Genomic DNA, 20,896 nt, shown 5'->3' on the forward strand with positions numbered 1-20,896 from the left:
CAGAACCATTTGAGAGGTTGAGAATCTATGCGCAGACAGGATGCGAAACACATTGCCTACCTCGCTGCTCTTTGGAACACTGTATTTTCCAAAAGAGGGAGAGAGAAACATAGAAAAGCTGAGGAATTTGGCTTTCTACACTCTCTGAATCCATTCCTTCTGAGAAAAACCTGTTTTTAACTCTGGAGATAAATCATCCAGCAGGGGCAGGCTGATGCAGAGAACACAAGCCAGGTGTCCAGGCCTGGTCACTACCTCAGTGCATTGCTGGCTGTAGGGGGCAGTCTTCTGCTGTAGAGCATGGGACAGCCCACCAAGTCCCATCCTCCTGCTTTGTCTTTGCTTGTTCCTACAGCCACTGTCCCCTGGTTGTAACGGGGACGTGCCCTCCTGTCCATAATGGTCCGTCATCAGGAGCAAAAGAAGACAACAAGGCCTTTCAGAGGAGAGTTTCAAAAAGTAGGGAACGTCCACAGACTGTGTGCTTCAGTGAGTGGCTTGTCCTTAGAAGTCACATGGCCACACAGGATCCACAAGGGAATCCATTTGGAGACCACTTCTCCTTCGGGACTCTGTTCCCATGGGACCGCTTCCATTGCTAGGCTTCAAGGGAACGGACCAGCTTGTAACTGGCAGACCCCAGTAGGCATTTTCTTAAGGATATTGGCACCGGGACATGCACCAGTCTAATAGGGAAGGTATTATCTAGTGCTGTTGATCATGTTTCCGGATATGCCTGCTTCCTTTTCTTCTTACAGAGTTCCTATGTCCCTTCTTCTTCTCCTTGTACCCTTTGCTATTACTGCCATTCCTTCACTCTGCTGGTTGTGTGCAGGTTTGTTTTTTCTCAACAGAACTTAGAGAAACTGGGTAGGAGATGGGATCGGTTGTGTGCGCCCTCATCCTGACAGGCACATATGCACTGGCATCGAGGAGGACTATGGCTTGACTTCTCATGAGAGTAACAGAATCATGAGGAGAAGAGTCGTACGATCCATTTTTTCGTCAGATTCTATTCCGACTCCATCCCTCTCGAAAGAAACCACAAATCCAAGAATGTTTGCAGAGAACAGTTTAATGACCATAAGAATCAAACACTGAATAAATAGAAAGCATCCCCAGTCCCCCTGAATCACAGAGTGACGGTACACCTACTAGTATACAAAGAGAACCCAGTTAAGTATAAATAGGGATAAATAAATAAATAAATAAATAAATAAACGAAAATTAGTAAATAGAGAGATGGGCAAGGTTATCTGAAAGTAAACGGTGTTTGTCGACTTCACTTGATGGTGCTGCCCCATACTGAACACGTTGGACACCCCGATTGTCTTCGTGTCACCGTGACGGCAGGCGTGAGCTTCTCTGAGGCGGCAGGACACGTGCAAGTGTGCTCCGATCAGTCAGGGAATGTCATTTCCGTGCGGACCCGGGCGGGTCTCATTTCCTCCTCCTGATTCTTTCTTGCAAGATTGTCGAGGAGAAGAAGGATCTCCCGATTTCTGCTCGGACCATCTCCCAGGCACACGGGCTGTGGTTCTTGTCTTGCAGGTAGAGGGAGATCCTTTGGAAGTAGGACCTCAGGGTGGAGTCCTCATGCATGAGGGGGGTCTCGGCCAGCCCTGCCTCCTGCAGGGGACAGGCCTCCAGGTCATCCAGCTGCTCCGAGAGCCCCGAGCACAGTTCCTCCAGGAGAGTCATGTTCCAAGGAGCGGAGGACGTGTCCGGGCAGAAGAGGTGGAAGAACTTCTGGGTCATCACGTGGACCACAGAGAGGGCCTGCGCCTCCTGGAGCCGCTGGCCATCAAACAGCTCCTTGGGGAAGGCAAAGTCCTTGGTGTCGTGGTCACAAGAGCCGGCGGAGAGTCTCCTCATCTGTCCCAGGAGCGTCAGGACCCTCCAGTTGCGCAGGCCGTGGGCGTCGGGCAGGTCGCAAGCCAGACAGCACAGGGAGTGGCAGCTGAGCAGCACCAGGGCCAGCGAGAGGGAGCAGGGCAGGGCCATCGGGGATCCTGCAGGGGCTGTGGGCCTGGCTGCCCTGGGCAGTGTGGGAACCGCGGCTGCAGCTTCTCTGAGCATCTTCACTTGGGCCAACTCTTAAATATAACACATTACTTTCCTTTTTCTGAAAGTTCCTCTTTCTTCCTAATTTGTTTTTGTTTTTAAATTTGCATTTTCCAAATGGCTTTAGAGGAGTGTTCCTGAACTGTTTTATTTCATTATTGCATTCCCTATCCCTGCCCCCAGAGTGATTTTAGGTATTTTTTGTTTTCAAATCCCTCATAAAAATTTAATGACACAAGTATACTCTATACCTATTTGTGTCTTCTCTTTGTCTGTACTTTATATAATGAGATAGTGCCAAACTGTACTTTTTCCAATCCCAGATTAACACTGACAAAAATTTTAAGCTAAATGTACATTTCAACGTTTTTAACATTTTATTTCACTTTTAAGTCTAGTTTTCGGTTTAAATTTAATATACTTATATAAATAAGATTGTATTTAAATTATACTTATTCAAAGTTATGCAAATATACAATAATAATATATCTGGTATAATATACTTAAAAACACTATTTGTACTCAAAGTAAGTGAAAATTTAGAGTATTTTTCTGACATGTATTTTGAAGTCTTCACTTTACTTTTGCTTTGTAACAGAAAGTAATTTTTAATTTCACTTCTTGATAGATATTCATCCACATATTCTCGGCATTTATTTCTTTTAGCATTTATTTCTTTTCTTTTCATAATTATTCATGTGTTGAATAACTTTAGTATAATTAAATGATCAAATATAAAATACCTGCATTTAATTCTGAAGTCCGGTCCATACTCGGGCAACCAAAATGGACCAATGGTGCCTACTGCATATTTGATGATCATTTCTCAGAATATAGCTTTGAAATCCAGCAAATGATGGGGGAGAGTCCTCTGGTGAGCCTTGTATATGATGTAAATTTTATTGCTCTAGATTTGTATACTCCAATGTCAATACTTCCCATAAGATACTCAAGAAAAACCAGTAAGATATAAGATAATGAGAAAATAAATATTAAGGAATTAAACTTTGTTGAATCAACAGGGATGATTTGAAGAGCAAGAAACCATTGTAATATATAAGATGTGTTCACTCTCCAATAACTAATTTTTGCACCATTGGTAGCGAAAATAGGCAGGTAGGAGAACATATTCTTTCTTTTGAATCTTTGAATCTTTCTTTTTTAAAAAATTATTTATATATTTGAGAGAGACAATGAGAGAGCAGGAAGAGGGGCAGAAGGATATGGACAGAATCACAAGCTGACTCTCCACTGAGCCTGGAGCCCAATGCGAAGCTTGATACCATCACCCTAAGATGATGACCTGAGCTGAAAGCAAAAGTGGGACACTCAACCAACTGAGCCACCCAGGTGCCTCTGACTCTCCCTTTATATTTTTGCATATAATTTCAAATTTACCAAAGGACTTTCGGAGATTGGAAACCAGAACAGTTATCTTCAGAAAAAAAAAAAAAAAAAGAAAGATAGGTGCTTGTCCTAAATTCAAAAATGTGTAAATATCGATTATTATCTTGTGAAGAACTTCCTCTCAGTTCCTATCCTGAACTCTTGTCATTTTGCATAGAAAGTTACCTTGGCTAAATCCTCTACTCTTACTCTTCACATGGAAAGTAGGTAGCCATCTTTGATACTCTAGCTCTTAGTCATGGATTCTGTGTTACTCACTCTAACATCCTCGGCACGAGGCCCAGCGTCCTGGCTCAATACATCATGTGCACTACAGTGGGCTTTCTGATTTCCTGCTCCTACCAGAAGGTGTTCACGAATCACCAAACTAGTTTGCTTCATCACAGCCATATTTGTTAGGCCTGTGCAAGACACTGGCCAAAATATCCACTCTACTCTTAACTGGTATCGACCACACCTACTGGGATTATTGCTGAAACCACTGGGACTCTGGTTGCTTTCAGGTGCTCAGGGCGTTGGGGTTCAGGCTGCAAGAGCACAGTTGTCAGCCTTTGCCCAGCACTAGAGGAAACCCCCCAGGATGGCCTCATCTCAACCTTGCCCACAGCCTGGCCACCACAGGAAAATACCTAGCCTGGTGTCCTACACAGAGCCACACATCTAAACTCAGACTCTCCTTGATTCACACAGCTCAGGGCAACCAGGCTATTGATCCACAAGTCGTGGTGGGTCTTTACTCAAGTGACACCCAACGACTGTCTTCCTGAGATGCTCTGGAGACAACTCAGAGACAACGATGAACCCCCATCGATGGCCTGCTCTTATCTCAATCCATCTCTGGGGGAGAGAAGACTCCATTGCACTCCGATATCTACAGTGTGACAGGTAATAAGCAGTGTTACCTCAGGCCAAAACATGAAGGTGTGTATTCTCAGTCCTTGGCCCTGCTTGCTCTTGCTTGCTAACCTACCTACTCACTCTTCCTTGTTACTAAGCTTGGCTGTATCCACTCTTCTAGAAGGCAGACATGGAGCCTTTAATGACCTACTATGTTCTGAATGGTTGGATATTATCTATTGAAGTCCTAACCTTGAAGTGATGGTATTAAGTGATGGGGCCTTTGGAGGTGATGAGATTACAAGGATGTAACCCTTATGGTGAGATTGAGGCCCTTATAAGAGACATCTTCATATTGGATTTCCAAACCCTGGAACTGTGACCAATGAATTTCTGCTCTTTACAAGTTATCCAGGATATGCTATTTTTAAAAAGCAGCCCAAAGGGATAGAGCCCTGACCTGCCCTATTTTCTCCTTAGAATGTCTCCCTCTGGGGATCTGTAAAATACCTAAGGGGAAGGTATTCATCTTACCCAACTTATTTTTCTAGGCATCCAGTATGGTCCACATAATTTCCAATGCACAATCAATATTCATGAGGAAAACAAGCACAATCATTATTAGAGAAAGAGTAGTACCAACAGATACTCAGAGATATGATTTATGTGATTTGGGAGGACAACAGATCTGAAGGTCCTTTATAAATTCCTCATGGTTCTACAAGGGAATTTATAATAGAATAGCCTGTGGGGCATTTAAATACAAAAGAAAAAAATTTCTGTGTGAGAAAATTTCCATCAAGTTTGTATTTCCAGTATTTAGAGTACCAGGATGAGAATCACAAGCTTGGCCATCAGAAGACTCATTCTCCTCCCGTATTTTAGTGAGCTTCAAGTACCTCCAAGGAAACACCTCACACTGTGCTCACCTCCTTCACTTCATGAGCAAATAACTTTGAATTTTACAAAGTATTCCAAAACCTCGTCTCCACCCTTGTGGCCAGTTTCCCATGTCAGTCTATGCCTTTGGGAATCAACTTGAATGCTTCTTTCAAATGATCAGTGATGCTATGAACTCTAAAAAATGACATCCGTTGACTCACCCCCTGATTTAATTGTGTAATCAGGCTGTGAGTCTGTTGTATTGGACTTTTCAATGAAGTGTGTGTTGTCAACATATTGGCTATTTTTCCTTTTCAAAAAGCATTAGTATAAATAATGTAACAATAAAGACTGCTCTTTTTTCATTGAACTTCTCTCCTCTTGCATTAGCCACCCGAGCAGAGTCTATTTCCCAGTGGACCTGTCTTTACACTGAGGCAGTCCATGAGAATAAATTCAAACCACACAAATGTCAGTGGAAATGTTATTCTCCTTCATAGTATAGTCTTGGGCCCGGAAATTACCACCTTTTTCCCTTTGCAACTGATTGGGATAGACTCAAGCATCACAGACACATTTGGAGTCCAGTGTCAAATATGCAATGTCATGGAAGAGAAGATCCTGGTGTCCCTGAATCACTGTTTGAGGAAGAGCCAACTGGAAGAGTCATCTAAGCAGAAATTCCCCATCACACTCTCCTAGCTTGGTGTAGATCAGTTACAGCAGCTGGCATTAACTTAATAAACACATGTCTTTCTTTTTATAAAGATTTTTTTTAAATTTATTCATGAGAGACACACACACAGAGAAGCAGAGACTTTGGCAGAGAAAGAAGCAGGCTCCCTGTGGGAAGCCCTATGCGGGACTCAATCCCAGGACCCCAGGATCACAACCTGAGCCAAAGGCAGATACTTAACCACTGAGCCACCCAGCGGTCCCCCTCCCCTTTTTAAAAATATTTTATTTTTTAATTTATTCATGAGAAACACACAGAGAGAGTCAGAGACATAGACAGATGTAGAACTGACACGTCTTTAACAAAATCACTATCCTCAAGTACTTTTCCATAAAAAAAATGGACTTTTGGGATCCCTGGGTGGCGCAGCGGTTTGGCGCCTGCCTTTGGCCCAGGGCGCGATCCTGGAGACCCGGGATCGAATCCCACATCAGGCTCCCGGTGAATGGAGCCTGCTTCTCCCTCCGCCTGTGTCTCTGCCTCTCTCTCTCTCTCTCTGTGACTATCATAAATAAATAAAAAATTAAAAAAAAAATGGACTTTATATTCTGGAAATGGCCAAAACGCCCTCAAACTTAGACCTTAAAAAATTACATCATAAAACCTTATAAGAAAGCAGATCATTTTCTCTCTAAACATATTTTTGTAAAATCATTCTGAACAATACATTCTTTTTTTTTTTTTTTTAAAGATCTTATATATTCATGAGAGACACTCAGAGAGAGGCAGAGACACAGGCAGAGAGAGAAGCAGGCTCCATGCAGGGAGCCCCATGCGGGACCCAATCTCTGGACCCCAGGATCATGCCCTGAGCCGAAGGCAGACGCTCAACCACTGAGCCACCTAGGCGTCCCTGAACAATACATTCTTTTAAAAGTCTGTGATTTTGGTTCAGATATTTCTTATCTAATGCTCAGGCACAGCGGCCGTGTTGGTTGCCCTCCTGACAGAGATGGATGCTCTGGAATCCCTTCCCCACAACCAGTCCCGAACACACACAGGCCCGACCATCTTCTTTCCTGGGCCCCCGGGGCTCCCGGCTGCGATCAAGGCTGGAGAGGAGGTGCTGGAGGCGGCCTTGCTCCCCCCAGCCTGGCTGCGCTCTGCGCCCAAGAGGCTGAGGATGTGCTGCAGCAGCTGCAGGTGCCAACGGGTGCTTCGGGTCCTCTGGATTCGGGGTGTTCTCTGGTCCCCAAGAAGCTCCGAAGCAGGTGCACCCCGGAGGCGCGCGTGCGGGCCCGTTGGGCTGAGCGGTGGGCCTGAGGGTGTGCGCGCCTCGGGCGGGGCTCCGGCTCCCAGGCAGGGGTCCCGCGGGGGAGCCCCAGGGCGGCAGCAGCAGCCTCCTCCTGCCGCCCAGGGATGGGGCCCCGCAGGCCGGCGGTGGTTGTCCCTGCGGCCGCGGGGGCGCGGGGGGCGTCTCCGGCCGCTGTGAGGGGCCCAGGCTGCGCGGGGCGGCCTGGGGGGGCGGCTCGGGGCCGCGGCCCGGGTCCCCGCAAACCCGTCCTGCCGCCCCGTCCGCGCCGGACGGGCGGTCGGGCGGCGCTTGGGGGGGACCCCGTGGCCCGAGGGCGTCCTGCAGCCTGCGCTTGCGGGCTTGGCCTGGGTCCTGGCGCCCCTTTGGCCAAGGAAGTGCAGCCAGAGGACGGGCCGCAAGACGCGGTTTCCCGAAGGGATTTGAGCCTCGTGTCGCGCGTGGGCGGGCGGGTTTGCAGCTTCAGGGTCGGGGTGCGCCCGCCGGCGGGGCCGCGAGGGCTCGGGAGGGCGGGGGGGGGAGGTTAGGACGATGGGGCTTTCAGAAGACAGGATGACAGTATGATGAAAAGGTTAGGCCCTGGGGGCCACAGGATGACAAGTGAGGGGATGGTGCAGCGATGGGGCGATCAGGCTATGGGGTGATGGGACAAGCGGGAGATGAAGGGACAGATGACTGGACCATGCAGTGATGGGAAGATGCGGCAATGAGAAACGAGGTGATGGAGTGATGGAGCGATGGGGCTTTTGGAGGTCGGTTGACAGGACGATGTGACACTGGGGCGATGGCACACGTGGCTACGGGACAATGGGGCAAAGGGGCGACAGCGTGACGGGGACACTTGACAGAGCTACTGGTCGACAGGTAAATGGGTTGAGTGGACACTGAGATGATGGGACAGCAAGGGGGCGATTGGACAATGGGGCCTTGTGTGGCTGATAGTATGATGGGACTACGGGGCAATGGTGGGACAGGATGATAGGACGATAGGACGATGGGGCATTAGGCGATGTGATGATGGGGCGAAGGGATAATGGAGTGACACAGGACAGTGGGGATGGGATGACAGGACGATGGGATGATGGGACAATGATGCGACAGGAAGGTGGAGCTGTGGGATGTCAGAACGACTGGACTGTGGGACAATGGAGCGATGGTACATCAAGAAGATGGGACGATGAAGGGATGGGGAGACGGGGCAACAGGTTGATGGGATGACAGGACCACATGGTGATCTAGTGAGAGGATGAAGGGAACATGGGATGATGGGATGATGGAGTACTGGGCAACGGGACGATGAAACACTAGGGAAATGGGACCATGTGGCTATGGGATAAAGGGACGTCAGGACTCGCCTGGACTGCAGTGAGGATGCAGTGGGCAGAGCTGGTCACCAGCCAGCCTAGTCCTCATGGTCGCTGGAAGGATGCGGAGCACCCAACATGTACCCTCCTCACTTCTAGGCATATCTGCAGGTGGGACGGGTGGGGGGTGTCCGTGGTGGCAGCAGGGCCACACGAGGGCCACCTGCAGATTAGAACCCTGGACACTCATTGCACATCCCAGTCACCTGCGCCCACACCACAGATTTCACATGTCACATGTCAAATCCAAACTTTACACACGAAACAGCAAAACTTCTCATATGGAAAATACTCAAACTCCTACATAATTTTGTAGTCAACTTTTTCAGTGGAGTGGAAATTACATTTTATTCACAGCAAAATAATAATTGAATATAACTTCACTTTTCTACCTTTGATGAAAACAAATTCAATAATATAGTCAAGATTATTTCTTTTCAGTTCATAGAACTGTGTGTTTGACAATATTTTTGTATCTGTCTCTGTGACAATCTTAAGTAGTTTTTTTTAACCTTCTGGTTAGTGAAACATCTTTCCCCGGATTCCAACTTGACTACATTGTTAAGGAGAAAAGTTAGTGTTGTTTACAAGCAGTTGAGAACATTCAGCACATTGGATCTTTCCATTTTCTTTAGTAAGATATTCATAGACTGAATGGGATTTGTTGAAATTCCATATATACTCTGTTTCTTCCTTTGAAGACTCTCAGGAACTTCCAAGTACAGGTCAATTCTCTTTATTTAACATTTTGATATTTTGTACATCCTGGAGGTTTTGAATTAATTTAGAGTTTAAAATATTGCATTAAGTTATTTATCTTGATTACTTAGATTTGGTGCCTTTGTAAATTTGGTGCTAGAGCGGCATACTCACTCACTATAACCTATTACTAACACAGGAAATAGCTTTTGAATTAGTGTTGTGATATTCAATGGTTGAAAATCTAGGAATGTTCCATATCTCATCACCCTGTCCTTCATTTTTAAAAAACTCTTTTCCTGTTTTTTTTTTAATTTTTAAATTTTTTCCTATTTTTTTTTCCTACACGGTATCTTAAAAAATATCCCCAGAAGAGGTCTGAATGTACCTGAGCATGAGAGAAGGGACTCTTACTCCTTTTATACTAGTCACAGAGCAGCCATTTCTGTCAGATAACTTTCAAGGTGCTGGTTCTCTACAAAGAGCTTCAAGTGTGCTGTGAGATCTGTCTCCTGTGTGTTCCAGGGACTGATATCTGAGGGAACATTGGGCTCTGCTCCTTCACAGTCCTGGAACAATGTCCCCTTCTGGAGTTTATTTGGGGACAGGAAGCTGGACATACACATCTCTAAGAGTGTTAAGGGTGCTGCACTGAAAGCCTGTCTTGGCTTGGCTGAATGTGGACTCTACAGAGTATTATTTCTCGTATTAATCTTTCAGGCAGCTATCATTTACTAAGGTCAGGTTTACTCTCATTTACTGTGATTCTGCATTATGAGTCTGTAATTTGCAAACTTTATTCCATTTAATCTTTACAATTTTCTGTGTGTCCATTACTAACACTGTCTCAATTTTTTTGAGGAAGAAATGAAAGTCTGGTGTCATTTATGTTCAGGAGCCACAGATTTCTTTAGAAAGTGGAGCTTCCTGTTGCCCTCCATGCCCTCCTCTTCATCATCTCTAAGCACTTGCCCTTTGCTACATTGACAATGCTGGTGCTCCCTTGATCCTAACCACATCTCTACTACATGCTTTCCTGCTCCCTGGAAGGTAGTCATCATCCCTGTCTTACCTTCCTTGAATCCACATTTCCAAACACATTGTCTTCCACATGTGTGCAGTCAGCATGTTTCGGGGAACAGAATAAAGAGAATTCTATGATTTAACCCTTGGTGTTGGGTTTTCTGCCACTATCATCTCTAGTGTGTGTCAGAATATATGAGCCATGGCTCCCAGAAAGAAATGTGGAAAATGTCAAATTTAATGTTTATCCCTTTAAAAAGGAAATGCTAAGAGTTGAGGCAAGTTGTATTTCAGTGCACTTGAAGTGTAAAAATGGTACCCAGGATCAAACCACTGAGAACTCTTATTAGAAATGAAAAAGATGCTCAGTGGTTGAGCATCTGCCTTGGGCTCAAGGTGTGATCCCCGGGGTCCTGGGATTGATTCCCGCATTGGGGTCCCTATGGAGAGCCTGCTTCCCCCCTGCCTGTCTCTGCCTCTCTCTTTCTGTATGTGTCTCTCATGAATGAATAAATAAATAAAATGTTTTAAAAAATGAGAAAGAGATAAAGCCTAAGACTCAGATTTTTACTTCCACCTTGGGTCTCGCTTAGATGAACACATCTCATTGGTCTGAGACTTCCATCATCTTCCTTGAGTGTGTTTAATTTCCAGTGTCATAGTAAAAAGAAGTGTTAAAGTCATGACGTTGTCTGAGGCCCATAAATAGAAGAGAACTTGACAAAAAGTGGAAACAAAATTGGGATAAGTATGGAAGTATCAGTCTTACCCTATGTAAGAATCTCATTTGCAAGAAGGTACTCAGAGCAGCTAGGCAAAGTCCCCCATAGCCAGACATTTGCATCCCTCCCCCCACTCACCTGGGGCCTGCCAACCTCCTCACCGATGACACCGAGTCTGATGCTCTCTAGTTCTGTACCCTTAGATGTCACCTGGCCCAGAACTGTGGCCTGCCAAAGCAGGAGACATTCACAGACCTGCAGTAAATGGGGGAGGATCTTCTTTTTTCTCCTGCCTGAAGGACCAAGAATATTTTTACTTCTTCTTAGAAGCAGTTGGATGGCAGCCAGTTCCAAACAGCTTAGGCCACCTCTCTCTTCATGAGATGATCCAACAGATCTGCAGCATCTTCAGCATGAATGGCTGAAAGTCCTCACTGGACTTGATCAAAAGGTGAAAGATCTGGTTACCAGTTTGGTGCAGGAGATGGGGAAGGAAAGACCCCTCTGGGCAATGATGACTCCTGCCTGCCTATGGAGAACTAATTGCAAAATATCAGTCTTATCTGAGAAATAAAGTATATAGCTGCCATGCCCAGGACACGGCCAGACAGGAAATTCAGAAGTAGAAATCACTAAGTGCTTTTTCTGTGTGAATAGGCTCATAAGAAAGCCAAGGAAGTTGTAAAGGAGACTTGGCCCCAGCCTTCCAAAATTGAGTCTTATCTACTTCTAAATGGCCTTAATTTTGTAAATATTCACTAAAATACTTTTTTGTCTGGGTCTGTTTTAAAATGTAGTGAGTAATTTTTAGCGGATTATGTAACAATAATAAGAGACTATATTTTTAGAGATGTTCTAGGGTAGCAGGTAGAAATATGGGTCTAACGTTTGGCGATATGACTAGGTAAAGACTCATGTGAAAGTCATATTCATAGAGGCGATGTTTGGAACTATTTGGGAGGTTGAGACCATATCTGCAGAGAGGATGGAGTGTGATGCCTAGCATAACATTTTGAGGACCCCTCAAGGACCCAGGCCCCTCCCATGGCAGCCAGTGGACCTCAGGGTCCCACAGGCCCAAGATGGCCCTCTGCCTCCAGATCCTCTCCAAAGCCCCTTTGTCTGACTCCCTCCAGCTCACAAGTGCATCCTCCTGAATCTGGTTTCTGTTGTGAATGGCAAGTCCTTTCCGTATTCTGCTCTGATAGGTCCTGGGCTGGGTGGTTTGGTCTTGGGAGTAATTTTCTCCCCACAGGCCCATGCCTCTCTCAGCAAAGACTGACCCTGCACTCAGTGCTCTCACAGTTCCTTCATGTGCCAAAAGCTCTACCTCCTCCTCTTCCCTGCCTAGGCTCCCTACCCTCCTTTAGTCCTGGGAGGCACCCAGTAAAAAGAAAGTTGGCCAGTAGTAAGATTACCTGGGGAACGCAGGAGTGGGAGACTGAGCTGGTAGGCTTATGTGAGCGCTAAGGCAGCTTCTCCACCCCCAATTACTTAGGTCAATAATGTTTTTTTGTTGTTGTTGTTCGTTCTCTTTCATCGTGCCTCTATCACTCACAGCTGAAATAATCATGAGTAAGACAACTGCGGCAGCACAGCTTCACGAGTGTCATTCTCCTCAGTGTGAAGATCTACAATCCAAACAGAGAGGTGATTTGTCCCTTTACTGTCTAACATACAACGTCTAAGACAGAAATAAGGTAACATTACCGACACCCCCATTCAAACTGGGGGAAAGCAGAGAGCACACAGCTCTCGCTGGTCTATTGTAAACCTGATGCCCATTAGGGCAGGTGGTGTGGGTTTTCAGATAGGAGCTCAGGCTAACTCTCTGAGAGTTACTCTCCAGGGCTGATTTTTCTCCTCTCTGCACTTCTCCCTTTTAAGTTATCCTTCCTTTTCCACAAGAAATGGCTCCTGGCATAGGCTACTTTTAAAAAAATATATTTTACTCATTTATTTGAGAGGAAGAGAAAGAAAGAGAGAGAGCATAAATAGGGGGAGGGGCAGAGGGAGAGGGAAAACTGACTTCCTGCTGAGCAGGGAGCCCAATGTGGGACTCAATCCCAGGACCCTGAGATCATGACCTGATCCAAAGGCAGACACTTACCCGATTGAGCCACACAAGTGCCCTATTTCTACTGCGTAGGCTTCTCAACCTTTTTCCTTTCTGGAAAATTTTGAGGCTCCAAAGCCTCTTTATTTTGTGTTATCTCTTATTTTCAACCTAAATTGATATATTACTCTACACATTTAGTTGGTTAGCTGTATATCAATTTATAATGATTGTCATTGGATAGGAGACACACCCACAAGTCTCTTCAAATACACCCTTTTTCACTTTGGGCTACCCTCAAGGCTTCTGTGAGACAACAGTTTGGTCTCATAGAGTCCTCTTATTTAATGACAAAAATCCATGAGGCACTACCTTATGATTCTTAGAGGCCTTGTGTTTGTTTGAAAATCTATAAGGTGTGACCTTAGACCTCTTTTAAGTATTAAAAGATTTTACAGTCTCCTACTTAGTATGATCTGATAAATAGGGTTTGTTATTTACTTACTATTTACATCACTACACTCCCAATACAAAATATCCCCATTATTACAATTTTGAAACAATTTACTCTAAAATGTATTATCCTAAATAACAATTGTCTTATTTTCACAGGCTCTGTGAGTCAGAGATTTGAAGGAATGGCTGATCTCTGCCTCACAACATCTGGGGCCTCAGCTTGGAACACACCCCACTAGATGGCTGGAGGTGACTTGACAGTTGGTAGGCACTCTCACTTATATGTCTGATGCTTATACATCTCACCTGGCACTGAGAACAGGAGCATCTCACCATAACTTCTCCTTGAGGCCTGCTTTTTCTGACAGACTGCTGAACCCAGGACACTTGCACTGTTTATGTGGGGACTGAGGGCTCAAAAGTGAGTGGCCCAGTGACAGAGCTGTATCACTTTTTATTATCTAACCCAGTGGTTCTCAGTGAGAATGATTTTGTCCCCCTGGAGACTTTGGGCAATGTCTGGAGACATTTTTGGGTGTCACAACTGATGAGGGATGCTATTGGCATCTAGTGATAAGCCAAGGATGCTGCTAAACATCCCATAGTGCAGAGGACAGGGCCCCACGACAAAGAGTTATCTGACCTCGAGTATCAGTAGTGTTAAAAGTGATAAACTCTAACATGATCTTGGAAGTCACACATGATTTCTAACAAATTTTTTATAAGCAATTTCCAAGTCTTCCCATATTTAAGGGGAGTTATATTAGATTCATCTTTTTGAGAAATGGCAAAGTCCTCAAGACACCTGTGGAATGGGAGATACTGCTGTGGCCATAGCCTGTCACAGATCTCCCTGTGATTTTTCATATTCTGCAGTGATTTTGTTATACTCACCTTGAAGGCTATGTGTTTCTGCTCATATTATAAGCCAAGCCTTTCAAAGCTGCTTTTAATCTCCCAGGAGGTCTTCAAAATCAATGTTTCAAGTAGTTCTCTTTTTATTTCAAGGGATTAGGGTATAAGATGTGATCACATTGCTGATGTTTCAATATTTAAAATACTTACATGATAGCAATGGGAAAGTAATAGATAAGCCTTTTTTGTTATGGGTTTACCCCCATCCTCACTTTTTCTTTTCACATTAGTTGAAGAAGAGATTTTCTTCTTCTAAAACCTTTCAGATATTTTTTAAAAATTTTTTTAAAAGATTTTATTTATTTATTAATGAGACACAGAGAGAGAGAGAGAGAGAGAGAGAGAGGCAGAAACACAGGCGGAGGGAGAAGCAGGCTCCATGCAGGGAGCCTGACATGGGATTCAATCCTGGGTCTCCAGGATCACGCCCTGGGCTGAAGGCGGCGCTAAACCGCTGAGCCACTCAGGCTGCCCCCTTTCAGATATTTTAAAAACAGTTTAAAACATTATTTGTATGTATAAAATAAAAGGGGTCATCTGCTATCTTCCTCACCCCCCCAAAAAAAATTTAGCACTGAATTATCTTCTAACCACGAACAGCATAGATGGGACTGAAGATTGTGCCTGTTCTGGTTACTCTCATACTCCTTCCTTTCCTGGAATATAAAGAAGCCCAGCAGGTGTAGACCAACAGCAGCAGATCAATTGTCAAACTAAGTCAGATTTCTTAACCTTTGCTGTTAGACCATTCCCCATAAAGAATCATGACAAAGTTCAGTAGGGAGGGGTAGGAAGGGATTCTTATAGTGTTTAAACTTGGAAAACACATGATTCTAAGGAAATCAGGGAAAAGAATATCAGCTCTGGACTACAGTGCTTGAGCTCGTGTTCATCCTAGAGGTTCTAGGAACACAATGGAGCTGGGGTAGTCATTGGTAAGAAAGCAACAACCACTCGAAAGCTGAGAGGGTTGTGTGTTGTTGGCCACATTCCTTTATCAACAGGATTGAGGAGAATCCTGTTTCCTTGGAAATTATAATGCCAGGATGATGTGGAATGTAAAAAACCCACTATATGAAGCTTTGCATTAGGGATGGAAATTGGGTTGCTGTTCTGTTGTGTCAAAAGGCCATGTGGCTCAGAGTCTTCAAGAAGAGAATAATCAGAAATTTATCAAATAGATGTTAATCTATAATGTTATAGAACAGTGTTTCTCAGTACTATATCCTTGATATTAAGGATATTGCAGGTCAAATGCCCAATTTGGGTAGAAGAATAGAATTATTGGGACTGTGGTTTAGGTTAAGTCTAGGGGGAGAAATCATTCCTAGGGGATGGACGAGGCTGTTATGGAGTTAGACTATTGCTGAGATTTTTCTCTGTGCTCCTGGTCTCCTGAAAGACAGAAGAGGGGTTATAAAGTAAAGTAGACTAGAGGAAAACCAATCACTCTATGCAGGCACGGAGCTTAGGAGTAGCAGGTTCTGCATGTTTCTTGTGCCTGATACCACTATCTCTAGTCATCTCCCTAATGGCACCCTGAACGTTTCTATGATTAAGTATTCAAAAACTGTACACGTCTTCAACTAGAATGGCTTGTCCTGTGACATCACTGAAATGTAGTAACTACCCCAGGGAAGTACAATTATGGACCAGAATGATCAGTTGTTTTATTATTTTTAAAAATAAAACATCCAGCTAGTGACTTGTTTATAGTTCAAGACTGGTTCATAGCTATAATAAGATGGCTAATCCTATTGTTTCTGCATCCAATAGATACTCCACATAATCAGGATGTTCACTGGGAGATTTCACTATCTTGAAGTGTCCAGCAGAGGATCCTAATCCATTTCTAGATATTGGGTTTGGGAGCTAAGTTGAGAGGGATCTTGAGTTTGGTCTACACATAGAGGTATTCCCAAATGGTAGCTATGAACCTGTTGCACATGGCTGACTAGCTACCAGATAAGTGGTGAGGGTGAATATAGAATCTACTGAAACCCAAGAAGTGAATGAAGTAGACAGTGTCAGTGGAATCTATAACCTATTTCCCGTTGTAGGATAAAGCAAGACAATTCAGGGCATGAGTGAGCTCATTAAGGGAGAGCTGCCTTACTGGGTGTTATGCTATATGTTGGCAAATTGAACTCCAATAAAAAAAAATTTTTTTAAAGGGACAGCTGGGGGATCCCTGGGTGGCTCAGTGGTTCAGTGCCTGCCTTTGGCCCAGGGTGTGATCCTGGAGTCCCGGGACCGAGTCCCACATCGGGCTCCCGGCATGGAGCCTGCTTCTCCCTCTATGTCTCTGCCTCCTCTCTCTATGTATGTCATGAATGAATAAATAAATAAAATCTTTTTTTTTAAAAAAAGGGACAGCTTCCTTGAAGGTTATAAAACTCTTTTCCCAGTCTTTGAACTTATATGACATCTTCAAGTATATCTGAATACATGATATATGGAAGGTTTTGTGAAATCCGTGATTTTCTCTCATCTAGAGAAGGATGGAGAAATTAATAAGCTGTAGTAAACATTTTGCCTAGTATGAGGAAATAAATCTTATTACTGACTTTAGGATTTTATATTGCATATGTTTTTGCTTAACTATTTACCATGAATTTGAAGTTCCTGGATGGAAGAATGTTTCCTTCACTTCTAAGTGATAAACTATGCTTTCCAACTAAGATAAAATTGTTTGAGTCAGTAAAAATTAGACCTGCCCGTTGACCTACTCATAAACTGACGGTGCTGACTGGTTCTTAGGTGAAATGAGGCCAAAGATGATAAACCTGTACTATACAGTAACAGCTTTCTGGAAGATGGACCAATAAAGGGCCAGAATACTCTATGGACTTAGACTGAAGCGGCTGTACACAATGATACATCTGACCTTGGCTGCTGTCATCAGTTTTATACTCATCTTGTTCTAAAAGTGCATGAAATATAACTTTGATCCTGAAGCTATATCTAGAAAAGAAATATGGAAATATGCATACCCTTGATAGCCTTCAGGAGGCCTCAGTAAGAAGTTACCTGTTTTCAGTCATATCCATCATAGGAAAAGAATGCTTTATGTATGAGATTATTTTACTCTGAGACAGATTTGGAGAATTCAAAAATGGGTAGTTATACCACTCTTGCTGTTCCCATAGCCAAGAAGCAGACTTTCCTTAAGCCCATAGATGGTATGCTAAAGAATTTGAATCAGCTAGTTCAAAAGTTATTGTGTATCGCACGTGTGTGTGCTTGTGTATGCATATTTCTGTCCAGGCTGAATGAAAGTGTATGGCTAGAGCAGTGATGTGATCCTAGGATCCATATGGGCAAGCCAATATTAAAAGCTCTTAGGATATTACAAGTTTATCAGATTTACTTATACCTGGATATATTGCATATTACATTATTTCTGCTATTGAAAAGATTTATAAGTGTCTTCATGATGAAATTCTTTGCTAAAATAATTAAAAAGAAATGGGGAATGTCCCCCCTGTCCCTGCCAATGGCATGCAGTAGTGGTATGGATGCTTAGATAAAATGTTGCAGACTTTTGGGATGCATGCATGGTTCAGTGGGTTAAGTTTCCAACTCTTGATTTCAGCTCAGGTCATGATCTCAGGGCCATGGGAGCCCAGAGCAGGAGTCTCCTTTGGATTCTTTCCTGCTCCCTTCCCCTACCCCTCTGCTCCTCCCGCCATGTGCAGTGCCTTTGCTAGCACACTCTCTCTATAAAGTACATAATTAAAATCCTTTTTTAAAAAAAAAATTGCAGACATTTGATATTTGGCAACTGTATGAATTTATCAATAAAATAATTGATAATTTTTGTCTAAGCAATTTAAAAGTGTATTTTTATGTGATGTCAAAAAATACATTCTCTTTGATTGTCTGACCCACTATGTACACCAAGAATTACCATAGATTTTATGTATTTAATTAGGTAATTGAGTATGATGTGAAGACTTGATACTACAAAAATTTCTTGTGGTTTTTATCATTACTGGGGTTTTTTTGTGTGTCTTTTTGTTGTTTATAAGGAGATACATTTTCTGGAATCTATTTAAAAATGAGGATTTTAATTTCAACCAGTAGATGGCAGGATAATATCAGCCCTAGAAAGTGGTTGCTCAGAGACTTGTTAACAAGAAAATTGAGGAATGTACGTATTATTCATGCATTTGGTTAAGGAACACTTCACCAGTTCTGCACTATGTACAATCACCTTTAATGAACAAAAGAATATCTCTCTTTAAGAAAAAAATTAGAAAACTGCAATCACTTCTATTAAAATTACTTAAAAGACACAATGACTTGTGTCACTACTATAATTTTGCTGAAAGTATTAATGAATGTTTTAAGTTATGATACAAATAGTATGAAACAAGGTTTTTATACTATGAAGATAATATGATTTCTAAGGTGAAAACACAAGAGAATCCACCCCCAAAACCTGTTACAAATCAATGACACTAATGTTTCATTCAAAACTTAAGAATTGATGTTAGTTATGATGACAGATATGATGACAGATGTGAAAACAAAATTTCATTCGAAACAGCAATCCATATACCAAAGACAATGTGAAGAAAAGATCATTGGAACTGAAGAAAGAGACTCTAAATGACCCATATAAGATTTTATTATATGATTTTAAAAAGCATAAAAATTCAGTGAGAAAGTAAAAATTATTCAAAAAGTGGTGATGGGACAATTGGATAATAATTTGAGAACATACTTCAGATTTTATGTCAGAAATCTAGTTAAAAGTGATATTCATAACAATAATATAAAATACTGGGATAATCCTACTGTATCATGGTGGGAAAAAATACACAAAAAGATATTTTAAAATGACAAAGGAAAAAGCAATTTCAGTACATTACCCAAAAAGCCTTGCATGTTAAGATATATACTCAAGGAAAAAAGATGGGAAAATACTTACTGTAAATAGAGACTAATATTAACATAAAAGCAATTTTTGTAAATTTTTGTAAATTTCAGATTGAAATCATAAAGAAGAAAAGCTATTTGAAGAGATAAGCAGTAAATGCTTCCAGAGCAAGCTTTAGCAGCAATAAAGCAATAGGATAAAGGGAGAGAAATGTGACATCTGTACTATGTAAACAAACAGGAAAATTATCACCAAAAGTTCAAAATGCAAAAAAGATGACATATTTGACTGCATTAAATGGAATGTGTGAAGATAGTCAAAAGGCACAAACTTCTAGTTATAAATGAGTCAGGATGTAATGTACAGCATGTGGCTATAGTTAATAATATCGTATATTTGAAAGTTGCTAAGAGAGTAAATCTTAAAAAGTTCTCGTTCCAAAAAAAAAGTTATATCTATGTATGGTGATACTAATTACGCTGATTGTGGTGATCATTTCACAGCATATACATATATCAAATTATTATGTTATGAACTTCAACTAATACATGTCAATTATATCTCAACTTAAAAAGTTGAGTAGCCTTGCCTCAATAAAAATACTATAAATTGAGAAAAAAAAGTCTTTGTGGCAAATAGCACATATGAAGCTAAAGATATGAACAAATGATTCACAGGTGAAGAATGTACATGCTCAATAAACAAAAATTTCAGTGTTGTGATTTAAAATATATAAACCCAAAACTGGAACTGTAAAGATACCCTTTGAAATAATCACCAAATACATTCTGCTCGAAATGCATAGTGGCACACCCTTGGAAATATTTTTCAAGAGCCTACACTGTTTGACTCAGATTTAACTTCTTTAGAATTTATCACATTCAGACATGGACAAAATTTTATGTAGGAACACTAAATCTTAATTTATAATAGTGAAAACTTGGGGTAGATATTTAAATGTACACTCATAGGGAAATAGAAAAAAAGGAAGGTACATTCCTAAGTGGAAATTTTAATACTTCTAAAATAACCTATAAAAATAATTAAAACGAAAGTAAAAAATTATGACGCAAAATGCCAACTTTATTAGTACCAATTACCATTTACTTAATGCTTCTCTGTGCATGCCTTATGCTAATCACTTTGTAACATTTTCTACTTATAATTCTGATACAGAACCCACAATTATTAACTCCCATCTTAATGCCATAGACAAAAGGGTAAACTTTAGCTTTGAAAGCTTACTTACCCCAAGGTCTTTCAGTTAATAACTGGTTGAGATAGGACATTTTTTTTTCTCTTAATGCTATGTTTCTGTAGTTTTTTTTTTTTTAAATATTTTATTTATTTATTCGTGAGAGACACATGGGGGGGGGGTGGGGCAGAGACACAGGCAGAGGGGAAAGCAGGCTCCATGCAGGGAGCCTGATGTGGGACTCGATCCCAGGACCCCAGGATCATGCCCTGAGCCAAAGACAGACGCTTAACCTCTGAGCCACTCAGGTGTCCCTGTTTCTGTAGTTTTGAATGAGATGTTCTGTGGGAGCTAATTTTGTCTTTATAATCAAAACCAGGTAATTTAATTACAAACCAGAAAA

General features: G+C 42.4%; 1 protein-coding gene across 1 annotated transcript; it reads right to left on the reverse strand.

The window, feature by feature from the left end:
• Positions 1-1,388: 1,388 nt before the first annotated feature.
• LOC121494194 (interferon alpha-1/2) lies at positions 1,389-2,004 on the reverse strand. The gene has a single exon (XM_041760395.1). It carries the CDS (start codon positions 2,002-2,004, stop codon positions 1,441-1,443), a length of 564 nt encoding a protein of 187 aa, XP_041616329.1. The 3' UTR covers positions 1,389-1,440.
• Between the last annotated feature and the right edge of the window lie 18,892 nt (positions 2,005-20,896).

Source organism: Vulpes lagopus, chromosome 7 (genome assembly GCF_018345385.1).
Source record: "Vulpes lagopus strain Blue_001 chromosome 7, ASM1834538v1, whole genome shotgun sequence".
In the NCBI taxonomy this organism is placed as follows: Eukaryota; Metazoa; Chordata; class Mammalia; order Carnivora; family Canidae; genus Vulpes; species Vulpes lagopus.